The sequence below is a fragment of the Thalassophryne amazonica genome, chromosome 20 (genome assembly GCF_902500255.1).
Source record: "Thalassophryne amazonica chromosome 20, fThaAma1.1, whole genome shotgun sequence".
NCBI classification, from domain to species: Eukaryota; Metazoa; Chordata; class Actinopteri; order Batrachoidiformes; family Batrachoididae; genus Thalassophryne; species Thalassophryne amazonica.
The window spans coordinates 68751077-68768904 of NC_047122.1; the positions used below are offsets into that span (position 1 = coordinate 68751077).

Below are 17828 nucleotides of genomic sequence, written 5' to 3' on the forward strand. Positions count from 1 at the left end.
GCACAATCCCTGGATTGATTGGCCGTCTGGGGGGGTGTTTCAGTGGAGCGAAACCTGCCATCGGGTGTGTTTAGGATCCTCGCTTCCTCCCGGTTTACATGCTAAGGAGGAGGTCAAAGTCCCTCCCAATCTGACAGCGGTGCCGGTTGAGTACCACGATCTTGCTGACGTCTTCAGCAATGATCTGGCACTCACCCTTCCCCCGCACCGTCCATACAATTGTGCCATTGATTTGATTCCAGGCGTGGAGTTCCCGTCCAGCAGGCTATACAACCTCTCACGACCTGAGCGTGAATCAATGGAGACCTACATCCGGGACTCATTAGCTGCTGGGCTGATCTGGAATTCCACCTCCCCGATGGGTGCAGGTTTCTTTTTTGTGGGCAAGAAAGATGGCGGACTCCGTCCATGCATTGATTACAGGGGGCTGAATGAGATTACGGTTCGCAACCGATACCCGTTGCCGTTGTTAGATTCCGTGTTCACCCCCCTGCATGGAGCCAAAATATTTACAAAGTTGGATCTTAGGAATGCGTATCACCTGGTTCGGGTCCGGAAGGGAGACGAGTAGAAGACGGCATTTAACACCCCGTTAGGTCACTTCGAGTACCTGGTCATGCCGTTTGGCCTCACTAACGCCCCCGCGACGTTCCAAGCTTTGGTAAATGACGTCTTGCGGGACTTCCTGCACCGATTCGTCTTCGTATATCTGGACGATATACTCATCTTTTCTCCGGACCCTGAGACTCATGTCCAGCATGTACGTCAGATCCTGCAGCGGTTGTTGGAGAACCGGCTATTTGTGAAGGGCGAGAAGTGCAAGTTCCACCGCACCTCTTTGTCCTTCCTGGGGTTTATCATGTCCTCCAACTCCGTCGCCCCTGATCCGGCCAAGGTCGCGGCGGTGAGAGATTGGCCCCAACCAACAAGCCGCAGGAAGCTGCAACAGTTCCTCGGCTTTGCAAATTTCTACAGGAGGTTCATTAAGGGCTACAGTCAGGTAGTTAGCCCCCTGACAGCCCTGACCTCTCCAAAAGTCCCCTTCACCTGGTCGGATCGGTGTGAAGCCGCGTTCAAGGAGTTGAAACGACAGTTCTCGACTGCAGCAATTCTGGTGCAGCCCGACCCTAGTCACCAGTTCGTGGTTGAAGTGGACGCCTCTGACTCAGAGATAGGAGCCGTGCTTTCCCAGAGTGGAGAGACCTATAAGGTTCTTCACCCGTGTGCCTATTTTTCCCGCAGGTTGACCCCGGCCGAACGGAACTATGACGTCGGCAACCGAGAACTCCTTGTGGTGAAAGAGGCTCTTGAGGAGTGGAGACACCTGTTGGAGGGAGTGTCTGTGCCATTCACGGTTTTCACTGACCATCGGAACCTGGAGTATATCAGGACTGCCAAGCGGCTGAACCCCAGGCAAGCCCGCTGGTCACTGTTCTTCTGTCGTTTTGACTTCCAAATCACTTACCGCTATCGTGGCAACCCTCACCTGGGATGTTGAGAAGACCATCCGGGAGGCCCTGGAACGGAGCCCGGACCCCGGAACTGGTCCGAGGAACAGACTTTGCGTCCCACCAGAGGCTAGAGCTGCAGTTCTGGATTTCTGTCACGGTTCCAAGCTCTCCTGTCATCCGGGGGTGCGAAGGACCGTGGCAGTTATCCAGCAGCGCTTCTGGTGGGCGTCCATGGAGGCCGATGTCCAGGAGTATATCCAGGCCTGCACCACCTGTGCCAGGGGCAAAGCCGAGCACAAGAAGACCCAAGGGCTTCTCCAGCCGCTGCCAGTGCCTCATCGCCCCTGGTCCCATATCGGCCTGGATTTCATCACGGGCCTCCCGCCGTCCCAGGGCAACACCACCATCCTCACGATAGTGGACTGATTCTCCAAGGTGGCCCACTTCGTGGCCCTGCCAAAGCTCCCTACTGCCCACGTTGTCCGTCTGCATGGGATACCAACTGACATTGTCTCGGATCGTGGTCCCCAGTTTTCCTCTCAAGTCTGGAGGAGTTTCTGCAGAGAACTGGGGGCCACCGTGAGCCTCTTGTCCGGGTACCACCCACAGACGAACGGACAGGTAGAACGGGCCAACCAAGAGCTGGAACAGACCCTTCGCTGTGTGACATCCGCGCATCCGACGGCCTGGAGTAACCATCTGGCCTGGATCGAGTATGCCCATAACAGTCAGGTGTCTTCTGCCACGGCCTCTCCCCATTTGAGGTGTGTCTGGGGTACCAGCCCACATTGTTTCCCGTGGTGGAGGGAGAGGTCAGTGTGCCCTCGGTCCAGGCCCACCTGCGGAGGTGCCGTCGGGTGTGGTGCACCTCCCGTTCTGCCTTGTTGAAGGCCCGGACGAGGGCTAAGGCCCATGCAGACCGCCGGCGGACCCCGGCCCCTGCATACCAGCCCGGGCAGGAGGTGTGGTTGTCTACGAAGGACATTCCCTTACAAGTGGAGTCCCCGAAATTAAAGGACAGGTACATTGGCCCCTTCAAGATCCTCAAGGTCCTCAGCCCGGCTGCAGTGAAGCTCCAACTCCCAGCTTCACTGCGGATCCACCCCGTGTTCCATGTCTCCCGGATCAAACCACACCACACCTCACCCCTCTGTGCTCCCGGTTTGGCGCCGCCTCCTGCCCGCATCGTTGACGGGGAGCCGGCTTGGACCGTGCACCGGCTCCTGGACGTCCGTCGGATGGGCCGGGGGTTTCAGTATCTGGTGGACTGGGAGGGGTATGGACCCGAAGAACGCTCCTGGGTGAAGAGGAGCTTCATCCTGGATCCGGCCCTCCTGGCCGATTTCTACCGCCCCCACCCGGACAAGCCTGGTCGGGCGCCAGGAGGTGCCCGTTGAGGGGGGGGTCCTGTTGTGTGGGCCGCCAGAAGAGGAGGTACTGCTGGCCCACCACCACCAGATGGCGCCCTGCCTGGAGTGCGGGCTTCAGGCTCGAGAGGGTGCTGCCGCCACGGACACAGCCAGGGGTGACAGCTGTTACTCATCATCTCATGACAGCTGTCACCCATCTACACTTCATCATTCTCCTCCATAAAAACCGGACTTCATCTCCACCTCGTTGCCGAGATATCATCTACCAGTAGAGGTAATATTCTCAGTCGTGTAACTAACTGTGTTTAGTCTGAACTCATTTTTGCAGCTGTTTTTCCCGTTGAGTGCATTGTCTGGAGATTGGCGTGACTGGCGACAGCTTCGCTTCACACCCCGCCAGATAAGTGCTTTGTGACAGGAGCTGCACGTGTGGATGAGAGGTGGAGGTGGAATTCCCACCATTTGTTATTACTGGGTGTGCACACACCCACCTTTGATTGTTTCTGCTCCTCGCCAGCAGTACCAGATCCGACGCTTGGAGACGGTGGCCACCTGGGGACTCGGGACTTGGCGGCTCCAGTATTCTCCAGGTTCAGTGGCGGAGGAAATCGTGTGGTTCCGGTTCTTCTCAGGACAGACGTCTTCTATCCTCGAGCCTGCCCACACGTCACCTTTGTGATTGACTATTGTCTTACATTCTGTAATCTGTTGTATTGTGGTTGTGCTCATTCACAACAGTTAAAGTGTTCATTTTTGACTCTATCATTGTCCGTTCATTTACGCCCCCTGTTGTGGGTCCGTGTCACGACACTTTCCCAACACCTCTCCTTTGTTTCAATTGACATCTCTCGTGTTGGAGCCATGATTCATGTCAGTCCACTGAGCAGATCTGATTTGATGCAGGTGTTAGTTTTGGGGATGAAAATTTACAGGGTGATTCCATAATTTTTTCCTCAGAATTGAGTGAGTCCATATTTTTTCCCTCTGCTTGGTCTATAAAAGTAACCGTTACTGACTGCCACAATTTTTTTTCCTGATTTCTTATAGTGTTTCTTAAAGCCAGAAAGTTGCCATTTGAAATGACTTTAGTTTTGTGTCATGTCTGTGATCTGCTTTTTTTCTACAAAATTAAACAACTGAATGAACATCCTCCGAGGCTGGTGATTCCATAATTTTTGCCAGGGGTTGTATATATATATATATATATATATATATAGATAGATATATGTTGCAGACATGATAAGAGAAGCTCTTCAGCATCTCACCATGTCATTTAGGTGCTTCAGACTGAGGTACATGCTTCGGTGGAGCATGGCTAAAACCTTTCAGCTTCTGGAGCACCACCACCCCCCCCGCCCCCGCCACCCCCCCACCTTTTCAAGCATTTTTCTTTTTTTTTTTACCTACAATATGGACAAATTATCATACTGCAATACTGTCATATCAGTATGATATACGATATGATTAGACACAAAGTGCAGCAACAGTGAAAATTAAACATTCTTAAACAAAACAGTAATAATACCACACTCATTTTACAGTCATCATAAGGTTAGGATAGTGTGCCCTCCAAAGGTATTGGAACACTTGGAATATCGCACAATTTCATTTGTTTATGCCATTTTAAATACAAGAAATACAAAAAATATATACGAGGGCTGTCAATAAAGTATAGGTCCTTTTTATTTTTTTTTCATCAATCAATCAATTTTCAATCAATTTTTTTATATAGCGCCAAATCACAACAAACAGTTGCCCCAAGGCGCTTTATATTGTAAGGCAAGGCCATACAATAATGATGTAAAACCCCAACGGTCAAAACGACCCCCTGTGAGCAAGCACTTGGCTACAGTGGGAAGGAAAAACTCCCTTTTAACAGGAAGAAACCTCCAGCAGAACCAGGCTCAGGGAGGGGCAGTCTTCTGCTGGGACTGGTTGGGGCTGAGGTAGAGAACCAGGAAAAAGACATGCTGTGGAGGGGAGCAGAGATCGATCACTAATGATTAAATGCAGAGTGGTGCATACAGAGCAAAAAGAGAAAGAAACACTCAGTGCATCATGGGAACCCCCCAGCAGTCTACGTCTATAGCAGCATAACTAAGGGATGGTTCAGGGTCACCTGATCCAGCCCTAACTATAAGCTTTAGCAAAAAGGAAAGTTTTAAGCCTAATCTTAAAAGTAGAGAGGGTGTCTGTCTCCCTGATCTGAATTGGGAGCTGGTTCCACAGGAGAGGAGCCTGAAAGCTGAAGGCTCTGCCTCCCATTCTACTCTTACAAACCCTAGGAACTACAAGTAAGCCTGCAGTCTGAGAGCGAAGCGCTCTATTGGGGTGATATGGTACTACGAGGTCCCTAAGATAAGATTTCATATATAAAGAATAGAAAAATTCCAAAATTATCTTCCTCAAACTGAAAGCAAACTCAAACCTCTTTGCCAAAAATGCAGGATGAGATCATTACACCCATTTTGGTGTCTCTTCACTGGCTTCCTGTCCCAGTGAGATCAGATTTTAAGGTTCTGCTACTAACCTATAAAATTATTCATGGACTGGCACCTCCCTACCTAGCTGACCTAATTAAACCTTACGTACTGGCCCGGGCTCTGTGTTCTCAGGATGCAGGACTACTTTATGTCCCTAGGGTGAATAAGAAGTCTGTGGGTCACAGAGCTTTCTCTTATCGTGTCCCTGTTCTGTGGAATGATCTCCCTGCGTCAATAAAACAGTCAGATTCTGTGGAGACTTTCAAGTTCAGACTTAAGACGCAGTTATTTTCCCTTTCGTATGGCTAACATACTGGTATAGTATGTTACTATGCCTCTTATCCCTTTAATTCATCTTATTAACAATGGAACAGGTCTCTGCTTCACTTCTTCTAAATTCTGGGTCTGTTAGTGAAGGTCAGTTCTAGTGGCCGGTGATCACCTTAGTATTCTCTCTGCTTCCCCGTCGATTTACTGCTGGTGAACTAATACCTTAGGGTGTAGTATTTGTGACTGACTGATTCTCCTCTTTTTCTCGCTGTCTGAGATACTGATGATGCCTCACAAGACTGGCAGTTGCACACCACAGGGTGCTGGACTGACCACGAGATGCCATGACTGAAGCTGACACAGCACACTGCAGTTTGGATTTAGAATAAACTTGGCCTGGTGAGTTGCCCACTGACAGCGTGATGGATGGATGCTGGCCCAGCACCCCAGGATGCTGGATGATCCCCTGCCTGTGGCACAAATGGTTGTGTGGTCATGTCAACATTGCTTGGTAAAAACCTTGTAACTATTTGCATGGACTAAGCAGTGGGTCACTCCTCTGAGTCTGGTCTGCTTGAGGTTTCTTCCTCAAATCATCAGAGGGAGTTTTTCCTTGTCACTGCTGCCTGTGTTCTTGCTCTGGGGGTTGGTAAGGTTAGACCTTACTTGTGTGAACAATTGAGGCAGCTTTGATGTGATTTGGTGGTATACAAATGAAATAAATTGAAAATTGAATTGGCACTAAATAAGCATCTGAAATCCCAAAATCTCAAGATTAGGTTTCAAAATGTCATATTAATCAAAGCCTACATGCAACTGGCGTGTTCCACCTCTGATTCCCGTCCAGCAGATGTCTGTCCAGTGTTGGTGCAAACTGACTGCTAGATCTCTGTTTCTTATCTCCCCAACCACCAGGAGCAGCTGCCTGCACACGAGTGCTCTTTTCTCTTTCCAGCCCTCTGAAGTGGTCATTCCTATGTGGAGGCCTGTGGTCCTACGTGCTCCATGTTCAGGCTTTGAGAACAATGGGAGCTGGTGGGGAGCCACAGAGAGCTCAGAAACAAGGAAAAGAAGATAAACATTCAGGTTCAGTAACTTTCTCCCTTCAGGGCATCTGCACATCTCGACCTGCTTCATTACCTGCTGCCCATTTCCCAGGTTTGTAGGACAAATGAAGCAATCTGTCCCGAGTCTACACAGCGAGCAGGAAGACTTTTAGAGAACAGCACCTCGGCATTGCTCAGGTTGCTCGGACAGGGTCACAGATTACATTGTGTATGCAGGCCTGTTGGAGCGCTGAACACTGGAACGTTAAGCAAACTCTCCACCTGCTCCGGCCTGTCTGACTGTACACCTCAGTTTCCTGTACTCCCCCCACCACTCCCTGCAGCTTCCAAGGCAGCCGAACTTCTAATGTCACTACAGAAGCCAAGAAAATCATTACTTTAAATCAGTTTGGTTGTTTGTTAGAGCCGCCCAGGACAGGAGAGCTGAGGACGGTGAAGCACGGGCTGTCCTCATTGATCTGCACAGGCCTCTAATCTCATTAACTGGCTCTTGATTTATTGAGATGGGGCTCAGAGTGCGTCAAGGTTATAGAAGCAAACACAAAGCCTGCTCCCCCGCACTGACAGTCCCACGGAATTGAGGTCAATTGACTGTTCGGTGGACCCACGCTGCCACACTCCCTTATACCAGCCATTGCCTTCTCATTATCGCCTCTTTTGGGGTGGTGGGAGGGTTGGTGGATAGAGAAGGAGCATTAGAGGGTAAATTATTGGTTGTAATGAGGGGACGCAGTGCTGAATCCAGTCATCAGATTTCTACAAGCTGCACAATAGAACTAATAACCCTGCAGCAACAACACTGCTACAGTCAACTCAGTCTGATCTATTGATTACGCTGCAGCATGCAGGTAAATTGACCAATAAATAAAGCAGCAATGTTAACAAAATGCCAACAGAAATTACATTCAAACTGAGACACATTGATACATGACATAGTTGTAATTAGCTAATACCTGTACGCGATGTGAATTATAGGGGCACCAACTTTCAGAGTCAGAGCAGCTGGTGGTTTCACACACGACTCAGTTGTGCCTCAAGCTACAGATGAAGAAAAGTGTTTGTTTTCCTCACTGCCTTTTATATTCTTGACAAGTTTTTGCACATACTGTATGTCGGCGAGGCAGAGCGAGCTAACGCTAATGGGTGGTAAATAAAAAGAACCATGTGGGGTTCCATATGCACAAGTCTAAATAAGGAATGTCTAGAAGTAAATTATTCTAAGTACTGAAAAATGATGACTGAACTACAACTTACACTCACCACACTAACTTGTCATGTGCAGCTGTCAACACTGCTAAGTGACAGACGATGGGGACCACAGACTGTATCTATCCTGGATAGAGCCTACGTGATGTCACCTGATGGCATTCTATAGAGACCCAGAAGAACCAAAACGAAGCCTGTTAAACGACGAGCCCATTAATGCATAAAGGGGCGGAGCGTGCATGACAAAAGATGCCTGAACAGGCCTACGTCTGAAATAAGAACTCTGAACCACCTAACCTGGGTTCAGATGTTTATTAAATCATATTTGTGGGGACTGTGTGGTGGTTCTATCAGCCGCGTATTTTCTCAGTAATCATTAAGTGGAGCTAATGGGTGAAGCTGCTGACAGCTGCTAGAAGTGCTACCACCGTTAGCATACAACATTAAACCCGCGAGAGTTTAACTCAGACTGAATATTACAGCAGAGACATCTGATCCTGTAGGACGTCTGTCCACAACATAAAATCCTCCAAACAAGCAGACAGTCTCCAGGACCCGCCACGGGATGAGACACGGAGACGCTCCACTCAACAGCTGTCACTCAAAGGGACCACACCCCCAAATATACTGAACTTTATGCCTTAAAATGTCTTAAAATGTCTTAAACTAAGAAGCTGGGGGAAAAAAAAATCACCCCGTCCAGTTGTCCTGGAGGAAACTGTTGAAGAGACCAAAAGTGTCTTTGTACCAGGTTGTAAACATGTTTATTTCTGCTCTAAATTTGGACATTTTAACATGGAGAATTTGGGGAAAGTTCTCTGTTTTAGAGCCAGCATCAAGTGGCCAGTTAAGGTACTACACTTCCACATTGGCGCCATTTCTAGCGCAATTGGCACTTGGTTGGGACAAAAAAAAAAGCTAATAATGCAATAACAATACATTGCATGCACTAGACAGAAACGTTTGTTCCAGCCTCCACTGTCTCAGGACAGCTCATTGTAGGATGCAGCCTTTGAAGGATGCAGCTCCTGAACTGAAACACAGTCAGGGTCATCCTGGACAAAGTACCTCTAAGCAAACTTCAAATTCATTCAGTCATTATCTGTACCCACTTACTCAAATTAAAAGTCTGGGGTGAAGGGTACTGGAGCCTATCCCAGCAGCCACAGGGCACGAGGCGGGTTCACCCTGGACAGGACACCAGTCTGTCACAGGGCCACGTACAGACAAACAAACACATTCACACCTACAGACAATTTGAAGATTCCAGTCCATCTAACCTGCATGTCTTTGGATGTGGGAGGAGGCTGGAGCACCTGGAGGAACCCACACAAACACGGGGAGACCATACAACCTCCACACAGAAAGACCACAGGTGGGAATTGATCCCATGACCTTCTTGATATGAGGCAACAGTGCTAACCATTGAGGCACTGTGCTGCCCAAACTTCAAATTATTTCAGAGTCACTTGGCCTCGTCTGTGAATTTGCTCAGAATTACTGAGTCACTCAAAAGGTCGGTGCTGGTAGTTCAACTCAATCAACTCAATCAACTTTTTTTTTATATAGCGCCAAATCACAACAAACAGTTGCCCCAAGGCGCTTTATATTGTAAGGCAAGGCCATACAATAATTATGTAAAACCCCAACGGTCAAAACGACCCCCTGTGAGCAAGCACTTGGCAACAGTGGGAAGGAAAAACTCCCTCTTAACAGGAAGAAACCTCCAGCAGAACCAGGCTCAGGGAGGGGCAGTCTTCTGCTGAGACTGGTTGGGGCTGAGGGAAAGAACCAGGAAAAAGACATGCTGTGAAGGGGGGCAGAGATCGATCACTAATGATTAAATGCAGAGTGATGCATACGGAGCAAAAAGAGAAAGAAACAGTGCATCATGGGAACCCCCCCACAGTCTACGTCTAAAGCAGCATAACCAAGGGATAGTCCAGGGTCACCCGATCCAGCCCTAACTATAAGCCTTAGCGAAAAGGAAAGTTTTAAGCCTAATCTTAAAAGTAGAGAGGGTATCTGTCTCCCTGATCTGAATTGGGAGCTGGTTCCACAGGAGAGGAGCCTGAAAGCTGAAGGCTCTGCCTCCCATTCTACTCTTACAAACCCTAGGAACTACAAGTAAGCCCGCAGTCTGAGAGCGAAGCGCTCTATTGGGGTGATATGGTACTACGAGGTCCCTAAGATAAGATGGGACCTGATTATTCAAAACCTTATAAGTAAGAAGAAGAATTTTAAATTCTATTCTAGAATTAACAGGAAGCCAATGAAGAGAGGCCAACACGGGTGAGATATGCTCTCTCCTGCTAGTCCCCGTCAGTACTCTAGCTGCAGCATTTTGAATTAACTGAAGGCTTTTTAGGGAACTTTTAGGACAACCTGATAATAAAGAATTACAATAGTCCAGCCTAGAGGAAATAAATGCATGAATTAGTTTTTCAGCATCACCCTGAGACAAGACCTTTCTGATTTTAGAGATATTGCGTAAATGCAAAAAGGCAGTCCTACATATTTGTTTAATATGCGCTTTGAATGACATGGTAAATGGTAAATGGACTGCACTTATAAAGCACTTTTCCATCTGCATCAGAAGCTCAAAGCACTTTACAATAATGCCTCACATTCACCCCAATGTGAGGGTGCTGCCATACAAGATGCCCACTGCACACTGGGAGACACTAGGAGATTAAGGATCTTGCCCAAGGGCCCTTAGTGATTTTCCAGTTAGGCTGGGATTTGAACTGAGGATCTTCTGGTCTCAGGCTCAACACTTTAACCATTAGATCATCACCTCTCCAGCCTAGATTTGTTCTGTTTTCTTGGATGAAGAACTTCCTTTGTTTCACTAAACTATAGAGCTGTATACGTGGTGATACAAAAAGCTGCACTGTGCCCAGTTTCAACAATCACACCCACAGAAGCCTTTAACTCCTTCAGAGCTGCCAGCGGTGTTGTGGTGGCTTCACTCACTTGTGTCCTTCTTGCATGGTCACTCAGTTTGACTCCAGACAGATTTAATATACTCTTTGTATTTCTTGATGACTGTCATGTTGAATGACTTGTTCATGTGTCCATCTCCTGACTGGTCGACAGAAAACTGGACATGAAAGTGATGATTTGCATGAATATTCCTTGAATTTCATTTGTCTAACTGAAGTTATGGGCTCTGAAAATGGAAAAAAAAAATGATGGAGTGTGGAGCACCATTACAATCACTGTGTCAGTGTCCAAGTACTTATGGGCTGGACTGTGTTTGTATAAAGGGTTCTCACCTGGTATTCACTGGGCCAGAAGGTGCTGACGGCGAGCTCCACCTGGTGCCACTGTCGGCCCTGGGATCCTGAGATGTTCCACACGGCGCTGCCCTTTGAGCCGGCGTTGACCCGGATGTAGACCTGCAGGTCCCCCGGGCTGTGCCCGTCACGGCTGTACAGGAAGTAGCTGAACTGGATGCAGTGGGTGTCGTTCTCACTGAGCGGGACGAGCAGCAGCTGAGCCCGCTGGCCCACAAAATGCTGAGAGGAGTTAACCATCATAAAGGACCCTGAAAAACAAAAAAGCACACAGGGAACGTGTCTGATGAGGCAGGGCTCTGTTCAAAATAATAATCAGGGAAAGAAAGACAAACTGCATAATCGAGCCAGGTGAAGGAAGTGCACACTGCACTCAAACACAGAGTCAGATAGAGCTTAAGGGGAAACCGGACCTGATTTTCTTTTAAATCATAGCCAAAATTTTAAAGAAATGTGTGTGTTTTGTGAATACCGTGTTTTGTGAAATTACACACAAAATACATGGTACTAGTAAGAACTGAGATTACATACAACTGTAACTAATTAGTGCCACATTACACCAGATTACATATGACTCTCATTATGTGATATACGTCACTCTGCTGCTGTCTTTTCCTGCACTTTTCCAAAATACTCAGATTTCTCTGTTAAAATCTTAAAAATGTCTTCTGCTGAAGAGCAGAATCTGCTTTTCTTGGCTTTGATGTTGTGGACGAGAATCCGCTCAGAGAATCCTAAATCCACTTTCACACAAGATTTTACCCCCAGTAAGACCCTTCAGCTGCTCCCTTGATTTCACTTGGGGTTGCCACAGTAGATCTGAGGTGCATCTATATGTTGATTTGGCACTTTTTTATGTCATATTATTTTATTTTTTAGCTTCTAGAGAATCACAGACACACTTAGAGGCCTCTAGATAATCATGGACACACACCCATAGCTTCTAGAGAACCATGGACACAATCAGGAAGCTTCTAGAAAATCATGGACACACAATCACAAAGCTTCTAGAGAATCACTGAACACATTTAGGGCAGCTGATAGTTGCTCAAAAAAAAAAACAATGACATCGCTTGAGCAGTAAAATCTGTGCTGCAGCTTCTACACTTGCATGGAGCACACACACACACACACACACACCCCTCCAGTTTCAGTGTGTTTAGCTCGCAGACAGACTGAGTGACAGACTGTAAAAAAAAAATAAAAACACCCAACTTCACCCATAAGATGTCAGCCCAGGATAGATACGTCATGTTCATTTTCAACTTTTTTTTATTTGCCTGAACAAAACGCCTGAGAGACAAAGTTGACAGACTCAAGGTTGTTTCTGAAAATATCTCTGGGTTATTTGTCTGGATTCGGCCTGGCTTTGGTTCTGTCTGCTTCCCACTTGTCTGTCACATGCTGCTCTGCGGCCAGGTCAAAGCTCCCGTGCCAGGTGCCAGAGAAGGCTTTCACCATCGAATCTCTGCTGAACCAGGCAACTAGTGGCAATGACAACAGGCACAAAATAAAGAGGGACACTTATGTATTACTGTGGCTTCCCTCACCAGCACAACACACATGATGATGTTGGGGATTTTCTTGGTGGCAGTTCCCCTCCGGGTAGTTTAATGTAGTGAGCAAACTCAAAAACTCAAAAGACCAACTGGAATCAAACTTCAAAAATTAGATGTTGTATTAAAAAGAAGACTTCACTAAACCACTGAACAGAGAGTTGCTACGACAGCACTGGACTTGTGCACCAACCCCCCCCCCCCCCCCCCCCCGGACTTGCATAAAAGAAGCCCCATCATAGCACCCCACCTACGTTTTTAAGACTGTGCTTAAAACGACCTCCAAGTGTGCGGGTCTTGCCCTATTGCATGGATCAGTACATAAGTGAGTGGTTGGAGAGTGTTGCATTTGACATTTGTATGCGGGTGACATGCTTGCGTTGTTTTTCTGAACAGTATGTGTCATATCAAAACTGTGTTCTGCCTGTGTCTTGCATCAGCATGATAAGCAAAGAACAGTATGTATTATGATGCCTGTTGCTCCAGATGGAGATATGAAGTTATCAAAAGGTCAGAGGACAAGGTCATGGGACATACTGTCCAACAATGACAAACAACACATCACTTTAACAATATACACAAAATCATTGACAAAATGTCACTTTGTGTCATCTTTATTTAGTTATTGAATTAAATCAAGAAAGCTTCTCTTCTACTTCACCTGTGACACAGAAAATCGTATCATTAAGTATTTTCTTATCTCTGAATTCCACAGCGGAAAGCAGATTCAATTTCAATTTAATTAGCTTATAATGCGCCAAATCACAGCAAAAGCCGTCTCAAGGCGCCTTACATGGAACAATTCAACATAAAATTTCAATAAATAATTAAAAATGAATTAAAAAAAAATTCAAATACATAATTAAAAACAGAAGCAAAAGATAAAACAGATAAAAAAAAAACAAAAAGCATTCATAAGAGAATAAAAATAGGTTTTCAGTCTTGACTTAAAAATGTCCACGGACTCTGACTGCCTCACGGTTGCAGGAAGACTGTTCCACAGGGTGGGGGCATGATGAGAAAAGGCTCTTTGACCTGCTGACTACTTCTTCACCCTGGGAACACAGAGAAGTCCCGCATCCTGCGACTGTAAAGCCCGGGCCGGCACATAAAGTTCCACCAGATCAGCCAGATAAGACGGCACCAGTCCATGAACAACTTTAATATAAGTCAATAACAAAACCTTAAAATCTGCTCTCACAGAGACAGGGAACCAGTGTAAAGATGCCAAAAACAGTCTGGCAGCAGTGTTCTGAACCAGCTGAAGACCCCTGATGCTGGACTGCGGTAACCCTGAAAATAGAACATTACAATAATCTAGTTTACAAGAGACAATAGTATGAATCAGGAATCTACATCTCCCCTGGATGAAGTATTTTGTCCAAGGGTGCAGAAACGCTAACATGACCAGTACATTCTGAGTGCCGGTCCCAAGCCCAGATAAATAAGGAGGGTTGCGTCAGGAAGGGCATCCGGCGTAAAACAAGCCAACCCAACTATGCAGACTAAGAATCTAATTTCCATACAGGATCGGTCGCGGCCCGGGTTAACAATGTCCGCCACCGGTGCTGTTGCCCAACAGGGTGCCGGTGGAAATTGGGCTACTGCTGGGCGAAGGCGACGAAGAAGAGGAGGAGAACGTTTCCACAAACAGCGGGAGAAGAAAACTAGAAGGGTGGAAATGAGAGTGGGGACTTTGAATGTTGGTAGTGTGACTGGTAAAGGGAGAGAGCTGGCTGATATGATGGAGAGGAGAAAGGTAGACATATTGTGTGTGCAAGAGACCAAGTGGATGGGCATGGGCATGTTGGTGAAGGGAACAGAAGTGATGAGGAAGTAATGGGTAGATATGGTATCAAGGATAGGAATGGGGAAGGACAGATGGTAGTTGATTTTGCAAAAAGGATGGAAATGGCTGTGGTGAACACCTACTTTAAGAAAAGAGAGGAGCACAGGGTAACATATAAGAGTGGAGGAAGGTGCACACAGGTGGACTACATTCTTTATAGGAGATGCAAGCTAAAAGAAATCACAGACTGTAAGGTGGTGGCAGGAGAGAGTGTCACTAGACAGCATAGGATGGTTGTTTGTAGGATGACTTTAGAGGTAAAGAAGAAGAAGAGAGTGAGAGCTCAACAAAGGATCAGATGGTGGAAGCTGAAGGAAGAAGACTGTTGTGTGAAATTTAGCGAGCAGGTGAGAGAAGCACTAGTTGGAGGGGAAGCAATTTTGGACAACTGGAAAAGTACTGCAGATGTGGTGAGGGAGACAGCTAGGACAGTACTGGGTATGACATCTGGACAGTGGAAGGAAGACAAGGAGACTTGGTGGTGGAATGAAGAGGTCCAGGAAAGCATAAGGAGAAAGAAGTTGGCGAAAACGTTTTGGGATAGTCGGAGAGATGAAGAAAGTAGACAGGAGTACAAGGAGATGCGGTGTAAGGCGAGAAGTGGCAAAAGCAAAGGAAAAGGCATATTGCGAGTTGTACAAGAAGTTGAATAGTAAGGAAGGAGAAAAGGACTTGTACCGATTGGCCAGACAAAGGGACAGAGATGGAAAGGATGTGCAGCAGGTTAGGGTGGTAAAAGACGCGCATGGTAATGTGCTGACAAGTGAGGAGTGTGTGCTGAGAAGGTGGAGGGAATATTTTGAAGAGTTGATGAATAAAGAAAATGAGCAAGAGAAAAGGCTGGATGATGTGGTGAGAGTAAATCAGGAAGTACAAGAGATTAGCAAGGAAGAAGTGAGGGCTGCTATGAAGAGGATGAAGAGTGGAAAGGCAGTTGGTCCAGATAACATTCCAATGGAGGCATGGAAATGTCTAGGAGAGATTGCAGTAGAGTTTCTAACCAGATTGTTTAATAAAATCTTAGAAAGTGAGAGGATGCCTGAGGAGTGGAGACGAAGTGTGCTGGTTCCTATTTTCAAGAACAAGGGTGATGTGCAGAGCTGCAGTAACTACAGAGGCATAAAGCTGATCAGCCACAGCATGAAGTTATGGGAAAGAGTAGTAGAAGCTAGGCTTAGAAAACAGGTGAAGATCTGTGAGCAGCAATACGGTTTCATGCCGAGAAAGAGCACTACAGATGCAATGTTTGCTCTGAGAATACTGTTGGAAAAGTACAGAGAAGGACAGAAAGAGTTACATTGTGTGTTTGTGGACTTAGAAAAAGCTTATGATAGGGTGCCAAGAGAAGAGTTGTGGCATTGTATGAGGAAGTCTGGAGTGGCAGAGAAGTATGTTAGGGTAGTGCAGGACATGTACAACAACAGTGTGACAGCGGTGAGATGCGCAGTCAGAATGACAGACTCATTCAAAGTGGAGGTGGGATTACACCAAGGATCAGATCTGAGTCCTTTCTTGTTTGCAGTGGTGATGGACAGGTTGACGGATGAGATCAGACAGGAGTTCCCATGGACTATGATGATTGCAGATGACAATGTGAAGTTGAGTCTAGTCTGGAGAGGTGGAGATATGCTTGGGAGAGAAGGGGAATGAAAGTCAGTAGAAGCAAGACTGAGTCCATGTGTGTGAATGGGATGGAGCCCAGTGGTATAGTGCAGTTACAAGGAGTAGAAGTAGTGAAAGTAGATGAGTTTAAATATTTGGGGTCAACTGTTAAAAGTAATGGAGAGTGTGGTAGAGAGGTGAAGAAGAGAGTGCAGGCAGGGTGGAGTGGGTGGAGAAAGGTGGCAGGAGTGATTTGTGACCGAAGAATATCAGCAAGGGTGAAGGGGAAAGTTTACAAAACAGTAGTGAGACCAGCTATGTTGGACGGTTTAGAGACGGTGGCACTAACAAAAAGACAGGAGGCAGAGCTGAAGATGTTGAGATTCTCTTTGGGAGTGACAAGAATGGACAAGATTAGGAATGAACATATCAGAGGGACAGCTCAGGTGGGACGGTTTGGAGAAAAAGTCAGAGAGGCGAGATTGAGATGGTTTGGACATGTGCAGAGGAGGGACCCAGGGTATATAGGGAGAAGGATGCTGAGGATGGATCCACCAGGCAGGAGGAGAAGAGGGAGACCAAAGAGGAGGTTCATGGATGTGCTGAAGGAGGACATGCAGGTGGTTGGTGAGACAGAGGAAGATACAGAGGACGGGGTGAGATGGAAACAACTGATCTGCCGTGGCGACCCCTAACGGGAACAGCCGAAAGACAAAGAGGATTTAACCAGGTTAGTCGCACTGAGTTTGAGATCTCTTTTGCAAGGGAGACCTAGACAATTATAAAGTTTCCAATCCACCTAACCTGCATGTCTTTAAATGTGGGAGGAAACCAGAGCAGCCGCAGGAAACCCACACAAACACGGGGAGAACATGGAAAACCCAGATTAAGATGCTATGTACACAGCGTGAGCTTCAGCACTGTGTCTCAGCGGTTGCTGATATAATCTCTGAATGCTCTCTTCACCGATTTGAATTTTCGTTACAACTGTATCAATTCAAACGCTAACAGATGAAGATGGGGACAAACTGAGTTATCCATGTTGCCTTGGATGGGCTAAAGTGGCCTCTGGGATCACATCATCCTTTCCCCAACTTCTAATCATCCAATCATCATCATGCTGGCAGGAGGCAAACAGCCGTTAATTGCACATATAACCTTCGCGTTGAGTGTGATTCAGTGGGTGCTGCTCCGGATGGCTGGGTGGATGAACAAGCCATCGTGAGTATTGTAGTCGCCTTGGTACTGTAGTGCAGTGAGAGTGCAATCAGAGCCCTGCCTCCTGCCATTAATCATACTGACACGGTTATTAGGCCGTAATGGCAACCAAGGGAATGCTTAAACCAGAGAGATGGCTGTAATACTCACACGCCGATATACAGGACATGTACTGACATACGCACGCACACACACAGTTTATAGACCAAAAAGCAGGATCTGATCCGAGTCCCTCCAACCTTCCCAAGAATGACAAGTGGCTTCTTCCTCCTCGGCAAACTCTTCTGTCATCTGCTCCACTCGTTCCTCCTCCTCCACTTTTCTCTCCAGCATCTTTGTCCCTGTTGTCCTCTTCGCTCACCTCCGCCTTTTCTGCATCTTAATCCTCCACCACCTCATCATCAGTCAGCAGCCCGTGTTTAAATGCACAGCGAGGAGCACGTCAGACCCTTGAACC

General features: G+C 47.0%; 1 protein-coding gene across 5 annotated transcripts in view; it reads right to left on the reverse strand.

Annotated features, from left to right (window-relative positions):
• The window catches only part of LOC117502014 (receptor-type tyrosine-protein phosphatase U-like), a 689797-nt gene that overhangs the window by 311680 nt on the left and 360289 nt on the right, over nt 1-17828 (reverse strand). For 4 of the 5 annotated variants that reach the window (XM_034160995.1, XM_034160994.1, XM_034160997.1 and 1 more), the window contains exon 1: nt 11126-11403. The exons of the other annotated variant lie outside the window; for it this stretch is intronic. In XM_034160995.1, coding sequence (XP_034016886.1) covers nt 11126-11389 — 264 coding nt within the window. In that variant the 5' untranslated portion in view covers nt 11390-11403. Of the gene's footprint in view, nt 1-11125; nt 11404-17828 lie in introns of those variants that run through there. 5 annotated transcript variants of the gene reach the window in all.